Source organism: Crocodylus siamensis, chromosome 1 (assembly GCF_052110815.1).
Source record: "Crocodylus siamensis isolate JL-2025a chromosome 1, ASM5211081v1, whole genome shotgun sequence".
Lineage (NCBI taxonomy): Eukaryota > Metazoa > Chordata > Crocodylia > Crocodylidae > Crocodylus > Crocodylus siamensis.
Window position 1 is genome coordinate 96,072,657 of NC_143395.1, and position 16,123 is coordinate 96,088,779.

At 44.3% G+C, this 16,123-nt stretch overlaps 1 protein-coding gene and 1 long non-coding RNA gene across 2 annotated transcripts in view; one reads left to right on the forward strand and one right to left on the reverse strand.

Moving 5' to 3' along the window:
* Positions 1-1,417: 1,417 nt before the first annotated feature.
* The window catches only part of ROS1 (ROS proto-oncogene 1, receptor tyrosine kinase), a 139,838-nt gene continuing 125,132 nt past the window's right edge, over positions 1,418-16,123 (reverse strand). Inside the window, exon 45 of the mRNA XM_090032152.1 lies at positions 1,418-4,465. Coding sequence (XP_089888278.1) covers positions 4,314-4,465 — 152 coding nt within the window. The 3' untranslated portion in view covers positions 1,418-4,313. The remainder of the gene's footprint in view (positions 4,466-16,123) is intronic.
* On the forward strand, positions 10,104-12,972 carry LOC149873074 (uncharacterized). The gene is made up of 3 exons (XR_016439834.1): positions 10,104-10,167; positions 10,500-10,740; positions 12,381-12,972. It is a non-coding gene; the product is annotated as an uncharacterized LOC149873074 (long non-coding RNA).

A 16,123-nucleotide genomic window follows, 5' to 3' on the forward strand; every position in this document is an offset into this window, starting at 1 on the left:
TGGGAGTGATACTATATTATCACACACACATGCGTATGTATGTATGTATATATGAGTGTGTATACACACACACACAGTTACATCAAATCACAATTACATATATATGGTGTATATACACACACATTATTATGGAACTACTGTTTGTGATTTCATGTAATTGAGAAGAGAGTAGTTTTGTTAGGAACAGAGGCCAAATTACTGAAAGGAAGCCCATCACTCTCAGTTGTTTTATTTTAATGAGCCAGATCCTTAGAGTATATCAGTTCCATCCCATTGCCTTCAGTAAAACTACATTTGAGCATCTGTGCCTGTATAAGGAAGGCATCAGCCGGGCAAGTGGTCAAAGGAAAATGGGAGTTGATACATGGTTCACATAGGTTATTGGTTGGCACATAGTACTGTATTATATTTGTAATAATGGGAGATATATAAAACCATTGACTGCTATGTGCCTGCTCTTCTCTGGATCTACAGTAATTATTATGTAAAACCCTGCTCCAGCTACCTTACATGAATCCTCACCTCCCAGAACATACTATAATGGTTCAGATTTGACTTATGTGAAAAATGTCGATGACATAAAAGTGAACAGCCATGTGGGATATTTGTACTGCTTGACTGTAGCATCACACCAAGCGTCTTTATGGCTAAAGTATTAACATTACACACATTCCAGTCCAACCACATGCGTTATCCAGGGAGAGATCTTTCAAGATTTTGCCAGGCATAAGCTTTATAAATGTGATGCTGCTGTGGATATTATGACCAATAGCCATTTACATGATTTTTTAAATCTGCATTAAATCCATGGCGTTATACTGGATTTACCTGAGCAGAATTGGACCTGTAATGCATTAATGCAGCACCACAGTTGCAATTTTATGCCAAGTTTTCAAAGTATGAAGACCTCCATTGCAGTAAATCAGCACTAGGGGTGTTGATTTACACCCCCTGAGGAATTGGCCCTTCTACTTTAATACAGTGTCGCTGAATGATCCTTTTGTTAAAGAGATTTTATGCTTTGTAATAAAGAGCCCTACTTTCAGTGTATTCATGATTCATGTTTCAAACTTCACATTTTGATGCTGGCTTCTACAGAAGCATCATACCAGTTGGGATTTCTTTTGTCAGTTAAACTACTTACTGTAAATGGGTTTCATTGTCTATGAAGAGAAGAGTGTGAAAGCATAACACACCTGGGCCCTGATTCAACAGAATGCTTAAGCACTTGCCCATTTCTATGCACATGAGCAGTTCCAGCGACTGCTGGTTAAGACCCAAAGTACTGACTGCTTGAAGGACTGAGCCACAAAATATGGGTGTTTCACATCCCCTTTTGTAGTCTTTTAATTTCAAGACCATTTTTACTTGAAAAAACAATGCAAGTATTTAATCAGCAAAGTGTTTTATTGTCTGAAATAGTTAAGATCTGGAAATTCAAAGGTCATTACAACTACATCGCTCTACAGCAAACACAACCTTATTAAATAGCTTCTGCTACTGGTGAAGCACTTAAAAATGTTCAGGCAAAGTAGTTACAACAGAAGTATAACAAAGCAGCCCTGTACCCAGGGCAGTGGGATGTGTAGGGCCAGTGGTGATTTCCAGCTCCCATTGTGCCCCAGGTGTAATTGTATGATTGAGGCAGCAGCCGATATTTTTCTGCCCCTCCCTTCCTAAGCTGGCATTCAGAGTGGCCAGTTGTCCTCCCCTAGTTATGCTACTGAGTTAGTGCTTCACTACAGTGCTCAAGACATGAGTTCAAATCCTATGCCAAACTGCTGACAAAAGCTGCCTCCAGATGTAAACAGGACCCCTGGTTAAGGGTGTCTGGATTTTATTTTAACTACACTGCTCCCTTGTGTGACATTAGCTACAGAAAATGAAATACCTTTTCCAAGCTATCTCAATGGCGTGATGGACTGGAGAGGACCTTTAACCTTAATGGATTCATCTACTGTGCAATAGACTAATTAGCTCTGCAGTATACATCTCCGTGTCTATACATGTGACCCTATTACACTGGAGTAAACTAATTTACTCTGCAACAGGATAGTACTTGTATTTACTTATATCTGGCTGCACAGTAAAAAACTGCAGTAGCACATGTGTAAATGCTGGAGGAGCTGGCTGGGGCACAATGGTGCTTCAGTCCAGGGGCTGCCTGCTGTCTAGCCCCATGCTGAAGCACCCCTGTGCCTAGCACAGTACATTGACCCAGGGGAAGCAGCCCCTGGCTGCCAAGCTGGCCTCTCAGACCCCCTGCAAGCCAGGGTTGCTCAACCCAGGCTCAATGTGCTACAGTCCCAGTAGCTAATGGCCCTACGCACTAGTAGATGTGCCCCATATTGAACTTTGAGGTCATGTTTTAAACAATGAAAGCCAAAATAAATATTGATGCCTCTTATGTTGGGAGACTGAGAGCCTCTTGTACCAGTAGCAAAGGCACAATGAGTAAAATAGTCATTCTGAAAGCTCAGATTATAAACATCTCATATATGCCATATAGAACCACGTGCATACACACACGTATGAGATTTTTTCTTCTTCAAATAAATCATAATTCTGTACAGTAAATGTTTACCCATAGACTTATAAAGAATTTATGTCATAACACCTCTATAACATCTTTATCTTGTTCCATCAGAGCTGGAGATTGGCCAGTTCAGAGATAAATGAAGGCTGGGCAATGACAGTTTCTTATCACATAGATAATGAATCCAGAGTGAGGCTGGAAAGCTAAAAAGGTTCTCCTTGCCTCTTAAATGTTTGGCCACTCTGCTAAGATCATCACCAAAACTCTTTCTAGGCAGAAGGCAGGGTAGGATGACACCTTAGAAACTAACTAGTTCAGAGAGATAAACTTTCATAGGTGACAGCCTTCTGTCAGATGATATGCTATGTCCTGCCTTCTGCATGACTTCATACTAACATGGCTAACTACCTCTCAAAGTTCTCTCTAGTGGTTTTTGTGATGTGAGCAACTGTACAGGCAGAATTGGATTGCATTGTCAACATATTTCATGTAGGTCACTGAGCAGCCATCAAGCAGCCTTTAGCTAGACCAAAATACCAAACTATGCTGCTGGGTGAAATTCTAATCAGAAGGCGAAGACAAGGTTGTAACTTATATTTGATGTTATAAAGGAAGAGGGAGCATCAGAGACATGCAAAGAAAAGTGTGATATGGTTACATTTGACAGAGTAGGAAAATGATCTCTAACTTGCCGAATTACAAGTCACTATGACATGGTCTCAGTTGACTATCAATGTGTTTTTATTCCACACTGTGGTATATGCCACCTGGGAAACTTGTCAAATAATTTGCTCTGACTTCCAAATACATGGAAGGATAATAGCATCTTTTAATCTTGCATCATGACTGATTACCATGGTCTCTTGTATCTTCCCGGAATTCCAGTTGCCAGTGCATCCCCATTAATCTAATCACAATAAGAGAAAGCTCCTGACATGGTGAACTTATAACCCAATATGAAATAAGACAAACAGAAGGAGTAAGGAGGACAAAGATAGCATGGTAGGTTCATATGGATGCACAAATAAGGAACAGCACAAATTAATAGGTCTAAATGGTTCTAGAATCTTTTCTTTTTCTCTTTTAAATTAAGTAATAAAATAAACTACCACCACTGATGAATAATCACCATTTGTTGGCTGAATTCTAATTTTAAATGGAATTTCTTGTAAAAAAAGATAAATGGCCATTAAAACATTTAAATGGCCTTTTCAGCTTGTAAAAGTTTGTTTTGGGAAAAAAAATCTAAATTTGAGACAAAATGTCAGTTGATTTTGTTTCTCTAAACCAGAGGAAAACATTTTTATAATATATACAATAGTTTATTAGCACTTCCTTTTAAGCATGCATGGGTGTGTGCCAATATATTTGTTATCTGCCAAAAAAGATGAGCATACTAGATAGAGAATGGATAATTCAGTGTTACAGAAGAATCACGTCTTAGCTGATTACATATTTTATTCCCTTACTTTATTTCCTACAAAACTAGAGGTCATAAAATTCAGAAATTCTTGAACAAAATAGTCATGTGCTGTTCTGTTATTATTTCTATTCTATTATACAAAATCCATTTCCTTATGATATTTTCCCATATTTTACATCTCTAATTACCACAAGAAACAAACTTGCTAGTTCCTTAAACTGAAAATAAATTAGACCACAGACATAGTTCATGCCTTCAGGATTGCTGACAGAAGGGTGGAGTGAAGGACATTTTCCTTGGCTTATTTCTTCATCTGCATATTGTGCCAACTCTTCTTTTCTCCAAATGACACAGTTAGATTTTATTACATCCATTTGAACTGCTGTTTTCTTTACCTGGATTGCTTTCTCTGACAAATACCAGATAATTTAAGCCTTCTTCATTCTTGGTTTCCTCTAAAGCAGTTGAAAGAATACTATCTGAATCTGTACACACAGCATCGCTATCTGCATTTGAAAGAAAGACCAGTTATTATTAATTCAAATACAATATTGGAAGACAAAGGAAGTCAAACAATGGGCAGAGAAAGTTTGTCTAGTGACCATAAAAGGAGTAACCAATAGCTTGAATTTATTCTGTGCTGCTACAGCATGTCTAGATTACATCCTGACCCAAAGCATTTAGAGATGTTTGATCCTCACCGTTCTATTATCATGGACAATACTTTTCATGTGTACCACCTACCTCAGATAAGAAATGTACCTTTTTTTTTGGAAGGCAGAATACAGAAAAAAGATGTTTCCAGAGTCATACCCTAGGGCTAGCTTTTTTATGGAAAGATGGGGTGTATCTACACAAGATGGTGGTTGTGCCAGAGGAGAAAGCAGACCTCTTCAACCAATTCTTCACCTCCATTTTCTTGTGCAGGGACCTGGACTTCCCCACCGAGATGCAAGACGGACTCCAGGGGAATGCGTCCAGACCTCAGGTTGGGGAGGATGGGGTTAGAGAGCTTCTCGAGGGGCTGGACATGTTCAAATCAGTGGCTCCAGATGCTCTCCACCCTAGGGTGTTGAGGGACCTAGCAGGGGTTATTGCAGGGCCCATGGCATGGCTTTACGAGCGCTCGTGGTGCTCAGGCCAGGGGCCAGATGATTGGAAGATAGCCAACGTGGTCCCCATCTTTAAAAAAGGGAGGAGGGAGGACCTGGGCAACTATAGGCCCATCAGTCTTACCTCAGTCCTAGGGAAACTCTTTGAGAAGATCATCATGGAGCACATCTGCGATGGGCCGGCTTCAGGGATGATGCTCAAGGGCAACCAACACAATTTCATTAGGGGCAGGTCATGTCAGACCAACCTGATTGCTTTTTATGATCAGGTCACAAAAGCATTGGATGCAGGTGTCGCTGAGGATGCAGTCTTTCTGGACTTCAGTAAGGCCTTTGACACCGTCTCCTCATTAAAAAACTAGGCAACTGTGGCATTGATGCCTACACAGTCAGATGGATTGCAGATTGACTGAAGGGTCATACTCAGAGGGTGGTGGTGGATGGGTCATATTCAACCTGGGGAGAAGTGGGCAGCAGAGTCCCCCAGGGCTCGGTCCTTGGGCCTGCGCTGTTCAATTTCTTTATCAGCGATTTGGATGACGAGGTGAAAAGCAACCTGTTTAAATTTGCTGATGATACCAAAATTTGGGGTGTATTGAGCATACTAGTAGGGAGGGAAAGACTGCAGCAAGAGCTGGACAGGTTACAGGGGTGGGCTAACATAAACAGGATGTGTTTCAATATTGACAAGTGCAGGGTGCTGCACTTAGGCAGTAGTAACCAGCAGCACACTTATAAGATGGGAAACTCCCTTCTTGAGAGCACGGGGGCAGAAAGGGATCTTGGAGTCATTATTGACTCCAAGATGAACATGGGCCGACAATGCGAGGTCACGGTTGGCAGGGCTAACCAGACCTTGTCGTGCATCCACAGGTGCATCTCAAGTAGGGCCAAGGAGGTGATCCTCCCCCTCTATGCAACACTGGTCAGGCCACAGCTGGAGTACTGTGTCCAGTTCTGTGCACCCCACTTCAGGAGGGATGTGGACAGCATGGAGAGAGTCCAGAGGAGGACCATCCGCATGATTCGGGGACAACAGGGCAGACCCTATAATGAGAGACTGTGGGACCTGAACCTGTTCAGCCTTCACAAGAGAAGACTGAGGGGGGACCTGGTGACTGTCTATAAACTCACTAGGGGGGATCAGAAGGGTTTGGGAGAGACCTTGTTTCCCCTAGCGCCCCCTGGCATAACAAGGAATAACGGCCATAAATTGTTGGAGAGTAGGTTTAGATTAGGCATCCATAAGAACTACTTCACAATCAGGGCGGCTAGGATCTGGAACCAACTTCCAAGGGAAGTTGTGCTGGCTCCTACCCTGGGGGTCTTTAAGAGGAGGTTGATGCCTACCTGGCTTGAATCATTTGAGCCCCGTTTTTTTCTCCTACCCAGGCAGGGGGTCAGACTTGAAGACCTACAAGGTCCCTTCCGACCCGATTCCTATGATTCTATGAAGATGCTTTACTGCACAGTAGACTAACCTACTGAGCAGTAAAGCATCACTGTCTGCATGTGTGCACCATTTACTGAGCAGTATATTAATCTACTGCACAGCTGCCTTCTACCTGTAAATCAAGATCACTGGGGATCAGGGCATGGGACTGGAAAGCAGCATCAGGGGAAGAAGACATTTTCTCACCCATTGCCCCAATCTACCAATTGAGGCATAGGGCTGGGAAGAAGTAGCCAGAGGAGGAGATATTTTCCCAGCCCTATGCCCTGATCTGCTGGTTGGCGCATAGGCCTGGGAAGCAGCAGCTAGGGGAGGAGACATTTTCCCAACCGCATGCCCTGATCCACAGGGACTGGAAAACAGTTGCTCCAGAGGTGGGGCTTCCCCCACCACCCCAGAGACCAGAGTAGGTGCTCCCTACCAGCCTGCGGCTGGCACCTGGCGCTCCTGTAGGGGGCTGGCACTCCTGTAGGGGGCACAGCAGGGCTAGAATAGCCCTGCGCTGAACTGCTCCCCTTGGGAGCATATTTGCTCCTGTCTGGAGGAAATTTGCTCCCAATGGGCACATGTGTACATGTCCTGCCAGGGAAAGTTTACTGTGCAGTATTTTCCTGTAGCCTATGTAGATGTGTCCACTGTGCTGCAAAACACTTCTTGGTCAAAGGCTACTTCCCAATCAATAGTAGATGTGAAAGGGTTAATACTGGATTTGCTCCCCCACCACCCAGCTTGCGAGCTAGCTGAGAGAGACGCTGGCAGCCAGTTTGCAGCATAGCATTTCCATGTTTCTTCTCCTCCATGCTTCTGTTCTATTCTGTTTTATTCTATTTTATTCTAAATCAGTGTCCCTGCTCAAGACAGTCGTCCCATTTACAGAAGGGTGAATTGTGGGGAAAGCATGCATATGGTGTGCAAGTAAATGCGGTATTTGCTTCAAGGAGGAAATACTATGTGCATAAGACCAGTGTGTTTTTAACCTCTTGTACTACATTTCTAACTACCATATTTTTCGGACCATAAGACGCACTTTTTTCCCCCCAAAAGTGGGGGGAAAACGAGGGTGCGTCTTATGGTCCGAAGGTGTGTGTTCCGGGGAGACGGGGCGGAGCTTGCCCGCAGAGGCGGCGGAGCCCGAGCGGGACACCCGCCGCTTGTTTATGCCGTGTCCCGGGGAGACGGGGCAGAGCTTGCCCGCGGAGGCGGCGGAGCCCAAGCGGGACATCCGCCGCTTGTTTACACCGGAAGCCGGCGCCCGTGCCGGTGGCCGGGAGCCGGCAATAAAAATGGCCGGCCGGAACAGACGGGGCAGGAGTCCGAAGGAGGGACTCGCTGCCGCGGAGACTGAGGCTCCAGGAGGGGAGCCTGCAGGCGGCTCTGCACCAGGCGGGAGCGCGGACCCCGGCGGGGAGGGGCCGTCCGCCCCGGCGGAGAGAGGGACAGCAGCAGCAGCCAGACCCAGGACCCCGAGCGGAGAGTGGTGGATTGACCCAGAGGAGAAGGACGCCAGTGACGGGGAGTACTGGGACTGTGCCCCGCCAGCCCACGGAACTTACAGGTCGGGGGTTTGCGCGTAAGCCCGGGAGGGCGCTGGCAAGGCACCGTAGGCGCCTGGACCGGTGCCGGACACTAGTGGCCGGGAACCCGGTGGGGAGTACCCCCGGGAGGACCCCGAGCGAAGGCTTGGTGCTGGCCGGATAGGTTCCTGGCCACGGACAACGGATCCGGCGAGGAGCATCGCCAGGGAGGTCCGGGCGAGGGCCAGGGCCTCGAGCACAAGAGGACCCAAGGGGGCGTGAGGCCGGGGTGTGAGGGGGTGGCGGAGCCCCACAACGTGACTGTCGGGGACCCGGGCTACGGAGAACCAGAAGCCGTCCCACTGAACCTTACAACAAGTTGTGGCGGGCGAGAACCAGGGCGGGAGCCTGGTGACCCAACATCTACTCCGGACCAACGGCGGCCCAGGGGAATAGCGGCACCCTTCCACCGTGAGCCGCTATCCCGAAGGGGTGTTCACCCTTCCCCTTTCCTAGCCCGACGGTCACAGTGTGGTACCCCAGAACATTTGTTTGTGGTCCCATGCGCCCGCTTACTGTCTGCTGTCCGCTGCCGTTCCCATGCTGTGGATTGCTGTGTGTGTGGGGGAAGTCCCGCCTCCTGGAGTCTCAATGTCAGTCAGGTCACATGATCGGCACAGCGCACGCCTCCCCTGCGTGTGTGTGTGTGTGACACTGACAGACTGACAGGATTAGAACGTTGAGACAGGAGGCAGCTAGGTACGGTACCAGGTAACGTCCCGGCCGGGACTATGTGATGCAGCACAGTGCCCTGACAGGCAGGCAAGGAGCCCGTCATGGCAGGAGAGACGCACATAGTCTCTCCTGCCATAAAAACTGGGTGCGTCTTATGGTCAGGTGCGTCTTATGGTCCAAAAAATACGGTAAATATCCTAAAGCTGTCCAATGGTCTAGACCAGTGGTTCTCAACCAGAGCACCATGGCACCCCAGAATGCTAAGAGACCACTTCAAGGATGCCACAGGGCAGGCGCTGCCACTACAACGGTCAAGTGGAAGCACCCCACATGCCTTGTGCACAGCCAGATAAGCCTAAAACAGGCAGCCAGGTCCTGTTGCAGCCCTTCCCAGTCTAACACCACTCCCCGCCATGTTCCTCCCAGAAACAGAGGTGCATAGAGCAAATGGAACAGAGTGTAGCAGCAACACCACAGTTGAGAACCACTGAGGTAAGTTGACCCAACACAACAGCGGTGGGGTGACACCAAATTAAAGAAAGTTATGGATAGGTGTCCTGAATCTCAAAACGTAGAGCCACTGGTCTAGATGCCTACTAAATGCATCTTCCAGCAGATAATAGGAGTACACCAATAGAGATTTTGGGGGCTGATACCAATAACCGATTTTTAAGGAGGCAATTAAGCCAATACCAATCCAATTTCTGATCCAGCTGCATCCAGCTGGTAAGTCTACCCCCCACCCCTTCCCCACCCTGGATGGGCAGTGCCTGCCCCAGCCCCACTCAACCCTCACTGAAGGGGGCATTGATCTGCTTCTCCATGCCCCTTCCCTTCTCTCTGCCCCCTCCCCTTCCACTACAACAGATTTACCAGCTGCATGCAGCTCTCCAAACTGCCGGGCTGTGCTCGTCACTGCCTGCATGCTGTGCTGCGGCTATATGCACACATGGGCATTTATCAGCCAAATTATAAACCACATCAGGCTAATTTCCAATACAGTCAATTTTCTTTATATCGGTGCCAATCCAATATTGGACCAATGTATTGGTGCACATCTACCAGACAATAAATGCTCTGCTCTTCCAGGAACAGATTAAGAAACAGCTTTCAGCTATTTGTTATGTCTTATCTGGCATTATTATATTAATTCTGTCTTGTTTAGATTTGCACATATGCACAGAACCAATAGTGACAGAAGTGACTTTTAAAAATGGAAAAATAATTAAATAGCTAAAAGGCTCAAGTTATTAGTGTTGGTCTTCTGTGGATTTATTCTTAGTAACACATACCTTTTTTATTACACCCCTACTTACTTTACTTCACAACTGGAAAGTAAAACATGTGATATGCAGGGATCTACCCTTGAGAACCACAATCATTGTGCTTTTCTAGTAGGGGACATTCAGTTTATTATGTCACTTTACTGGGGTGTTTTCCCCCCTTCTTTATACTGCAGAAAACTCAAAGCCTTCTGCAATCAATATAGAAATTTAGATAGATTAAAAAAGAAAAATAGGAATGAGTAACTTGACTTAAGAACTCTGTTGAGGGAGGATGGGGCGTGGGAGACAGAACAAACTGTGTTCACATACTGCAATGATTAGCAGCAAAAAAAAAAAACATTTGATACTCACTTTGTCAGTTCAGGAATATTATGGCAATATTTAGTCATTCAGTCTGGGCTCAGTTTTCACCAATCTCTTTTTTGTTTTTCTTAATAAAGCACTTAATGGAAACCCAGAGGGGCAAGCTGCCTTGGAATCAGCATGCGGCGAAATGTAGAGGGCATGTTTGCTACAAACTCTGAAGACAGAAACCTTAAAATAAGGGCTTCCAAGTAAAACCGGGTATTTTCAGACCAGACATATGCCGGCTGACCTGCCTAAGTATAGAACACTAGAGGAGCTTTCAGATTTGTTTCCTGTATAAGTATCTAGAGCTGATGAGATGATGTTTACACAAATGTGAGTATGAAGTCACTGTGATATTTTTACCAGATATATAGATACATTACTAATTCTTTCCCCAACAGGTCTGCAGGATCACAGAATGTACAAATATTGTGTTCACTTTTAATCTAGTGCCATTGTGTTTACCATTAAACCAAAAACAAAAAAATCATCTTGCAAGTAAACTTCTTGCCTTTCTTTTATCTTTGAGCTCCAGACACAAATTAGGGAGAAAGCCTATTTGTAGAAGTTCTGCATGCTGTACAATACAATGTGGATAAACTTCCTTTTAACTTTTGGTGTAACATGACGAGTGACAAAGTTATTACAGAACTGGTGCCTTGTCACATTTATATTGAGATTTTACATGCAACCAAATATGCATGTTCCTCCTTTTGCCTTTATTTATTCTCCTGTTAGCACAATGGTCCAGGCTCAGACCCTCTAAGAAAATTTAGTACTAACTACACTATACATATAAGCCAATAAATAAATGTTAACTTATCTTGATATTTAGTAAGGTGATTACTTTTGTTATAGGTCAGCCTATCAGGATAAATACAGCTAACCCAGTTAGTTACAGCACCAACAGAAAAATGGAAGATACACAGTATAGGAAGTGAGGAAAAGTCTTGGTAGGCTGGGAAAGTCTAAGAAACCAGAAAAAATGTGAGCATCTAAAATAGCACTAATGACCCAAGAAGTCATAAACCAGCAAGAGAACAGCATCTGAATGAGCCTTGATAGGCAAGAGAATAACTAGCAGGAGCTAAAGAGAAAGTAAAGAAGAGGGGAGTTTTAAACACAGCATGCGTGTGTGTGTGTTATTAGTTTCACCATCGCTGAACTTAGCTGATTGATTTACACTAAGCAGAGTTATACGTATTAAATGTAGTCATAAACCTTGTGCAATGATTCCCCCCAGATTCCACAAGCAAAGCCTAAGTCAACTAAATACTCAAGGAGGAGACTTCCTAGGAACCTTTAAATGATGTCTGAAATGCTGCTGGTGATTCAATCATTGGCAGTTATTCCCTCAGGGTATGTCTACATAGTAGTGGACTGCAGTGTAATGTAGAGAGATGCCTAAGCTAACTTTAACTATAGACAGGCTCCTCGGTTGAGAAGCTCTTTGTGGATCTCTATGCTGCAGTTAGGCAGCTTCCAGAGATTGAGCTAACTCACTTAGTTAGTTCTGGTATCTCTATGGTATGCTGCAGGCAGCAGCGTGGATGTACCCTTGGATCAGGTACTGATCATTTGGGCTCAATAACATGGCAAGAGAAGTTAACAGCAATGCCTGCAAGGTGTCAGTCAGAATGTCCTGGCCAAACTACAGTTGAATGGATTCCATTGGACCTACACTAATTCATCTTGCACTTTCCATTGCCAAATTTCTGCAGTCTTCTGTTATTTCCTCTTCCAAATTAATGCATCATGCTGTTCAGTGCTGTCAAACAGCTATTGCATTCCATCACAGCCCTTTTTTAAGAAACTGCAAGCATATTCCTTAACTACCTTGTAGGCAGTTGTATAATTAGCTGATGTTAGCAAATATTCCGCTGTCTTACGTTAAAAGGTGCAAATTGTTATTATGCTTATACAAATACTTTCAGTATGCTTTACATTTAGTGTTTCTGTACTTTATTTTTCAGAAGCTGACAACATATAAGACAAAAAACAACTAGTGGAAGACATGATTGGTGAACACTGAATAAACAGAACATGGCCTACAAATGTTTTAGGAGCCATCTCTTCAGATGATGCAAAGGGGCATAACTGTCAGTTAGTGAAGCTATGCTGCCAGTTTACAACAAGGTACTGAGATCCCTACTGGTAATAAAACAATGCCATGCAAATATATTGATATATATTGTTCTCAGTGGTGCCAGATGACAGAACAAGGAGCAATGGGCTCAAGTTGCAGCAAGGGACATTTAGGTTCAATATTAGGAAGAATTTTCTCACTAGAAAGGTAGTAAAACACTGGAACAGGTTACCCAGAGAGGCTGATGAATCTCCATCCTTGGAGGTTTTTAAGACCTAACTAGACAAAGCTTTGGCTGGGATAGTCTAGCTGGGGATGGTCCGGCTTTTAGCAGGGGGCTGGTCACTAGATGACCTCCTGAAGTCCCTTCCAACTCTAATTTTCTATGATTCTATGATCCAATATCTAATGTCCTACCACTGTATATGGTGAGAATCACTTTGATCAGAAGCAGATTTAAATCCTCTCTTGTTCCACTTAAAAATATTGTCCTGCTTTTCTTGAAATAAATATTATATATAATGTCTCCTCTTCCTCTCAAATACCAAACTGTTTACACACTGGTGAACAAAGGATGCTGGTTGACTTGTGGAGACAGCAGAAAGTTGTGCACCACAATGAGTATATTCAAGACAAGAGCTGAATTACATATTTCTATCTGAAAAAGCATGAGGCTAAAAATGTGGTTCCTTAAGCCTCAATTTCATACTCTAAAACAAGTGGGACAGTATGTTATTATGCTGCTACCCGTGGGGTACCTGGAGTTGCAAGTATTTTTATTTCAGTGCCCCCTCATCTCCAATATGGGATATAAATAGAACACAATGTTTTAATACGTCACACAATACGACAAATCAGTGGTGATGCATTTGTGTCTCCTGTGCCACATGGCTTTAGGATGACTTGCACAGATCTGCTATTCTTTCAGCCAAAGGATGCTAAACATAACATTTTGCCTAGCTCCAGACAAGTGTGCTGTGCATCCATTTACATGGATTTTAAGTTTTTTATTTTTTCTTAAAGTATATTTTTTCCTAAGACATGTACTGGCAAAGACCTCTAAATGCCTCAAGCACTCTTGGTAAATACATCCAGTGTCCCACATTCACAGCAGAGATAGAGACAGCTGGTATCATTTATGCTGGTTTATTATTTGTGTAAGGGTACAATCTAAGAACTCCAAACAAGGGCCAGGACTTCATGATGTCAGGTACTGTACAGATATGTCCCTTCCCTAGATTTATAGTTTATGATTATTAGTTTTTACAATTAATACAGGTTTCCCTCAATTTATGTTGTACATGTATTCCCAGAGAATGGCACATAAATTGTATTTGCATAAAGCGAACCCACTTTACAATATAACAAATAGGGATAGGTTCCCATGGCAGTGAGGAAGGGAGTGAGGCTGGGACTAGGGAAGGGGCAGGGGGAGGGGTGCCGCTCCTAGGGCTGCACAAGGCAGCAAAGCAGAGGGAACAGAGTGGCACTCACCCCAGCCCTGCCTGCAGCAGTCCCAGGAGTGGCCAGCATCAGCTGCCTGCAGCCTCTGGGCTGCACCATGCCTGTCCCCATTCACCTCTGCTTCAGGGCTGCACCATGCCCTAGTGTAAGCAGCTGATGACAGCTGCTCCCAAGGCTGCTGCAGCCAGCGCTGGGGTGAGTGCTGCACCCGTGGCTCCCAGGCTTCCTCTTGTCCGCACTCACCCCAATCCATGCTGGAGCAGCCCTGGGAGTAGCCGACATCAGCTGCCTGCACCATGGCATAGTGCAGCCCAGGAGCTGGAGAGAGCCCAGGCGCAGGGGACAGGTGGAGCACAGTGCAGCCCAGAAGCTGCAGGCTGCTGACACTGGCCGCTCCCAGGACTGCTGAAGCTGGGGCTGGGGTGAGTGGGGCCCTTTCCCCTCCCTGCAAAGACTTACCTGCGGGCGGGGGGGGACGTGCATTTATGCTGATTGTGTAAGAGTGAATTTACCTCACATATAACAAATTACGGGTCTAAATATGCTCATCACATAAGAGCAAATTCACATATAAAGAACAAGCATAAATCAAGGGAAACTTGTAGTTTCTGGGTTCTTTTCTCCAAAACTTAAGGATTGGTGTGGTTGTTCTTCTTCCAACCTGGTTATACTCACAATTTGCTTCTTTTTTTTTTTTTTTTTTTTTTTTAAATGAGAGAGAATTTGTCAAGGGAAGAAATATGGCGTGATGGTTGTGTGCTGCATCAGCTCTGCAGGCAGTGTGTTATAAGAACCTATTTCTATGGCATAACTAAAAGCTAAGTGAAGGCAATGGGGAGCATTTCCATTGACCTCCTTAGGCTTGGGGTCAGATGATAACTGAGTTAAATTGAAAAAGGGATTACAGAAGTTCAGAAATGTACAAAAGAGGCCTGATACCAGGCTTAAGCAATGCCATTTATCAATACACTTGTGTTAGAGAAACTTGTTTGTCTAAGTGATTACCTTAAACACAGGGAGATACACAGAAAAGCAGTTGAGGAGGCTTGTTTTTAACAAGGTAAATTGACAATGTTTAAATAGTAAGTGGAAAGCCATTGTTACATCTCTGGCAGTGACACACTCCCTGATCCCAGATCTTAACCTTGCATACCCTGAGTACACCTGAGAAATTTTTTAAAAATCATTTAGCCATTTCACTAATTTTCTGTCCAAGGGAACTCAAGGGAAAACTAGATTCATGACTCAGGTGAAATATTTCAAAGAAATAATGCATTTCCCAAAAAATGGAGTTTTGAGTTGACTGAACCTGGAGACGAGGCAGGGGGGAAGAAGGTGGAAATGGGAGAGAAGAAAAGGAAAAGGGAGGAAGAGAAGGTGAAGAACTCATATATTCTATTTTTACATTTTTTACGGAAAACATTTCAATTCTTTTCTTTCAAAATGATATTTGGAGACCAAATTTTGTTAATTGTATTGTTTTAAAGTAGTAAAAAGTCTTTGGAATTAAAGTGGGTTGGTTGATCTGAACAATTTTTTTTTATTTCTTTGAGAATTCAGATTTTTTTCCCAATCTGCCCAAAACAATTCTCTCTCCCTCTCTTTTTATATTATTGGCCAAACCAAGAAAACATTTATTTACACAGTTCTGTTTAAGAGATACAATTGTGAAGATTAGTTCTGTATTATTTTTAAAAATGCAAAGATGATGGACTGAAACCTCTGAAGACTCTATCCATAAAATAACTACACCAGGGACTATGGTAGTACAGACTTCCTCAGACTTGCCTTACCATATTTCTCATACCTAACCTGACTGTAAAAATCATTTCTACGGTTGTGATTGTAGCATAGATTTTGATTGCATCACTAAACAATTAAAGGTCTGCCTAGTACAGGGGTGGGCCCACAGTGAACCAGCAGCCCCTACAACAGCAGTTCCTTCTGGCTGCCACTGCTAGAGGCATGGAGCACAAGGCCATGACAGCATGGGCCTTTGACAGCACAGGGCCAGGCCAGGCCAGGGCAGAGCCCCAGTTCTGCAGCCCCACCCTGTCACAGCCCATGGAGGCTGTCCAGAAGTCTGGCCACTGGTTGGATCCACCATTTTGCACACCCCTCCCAACAATACAAAAGCTAGTCTTTCGGGCAGGAAACTGATCAGCT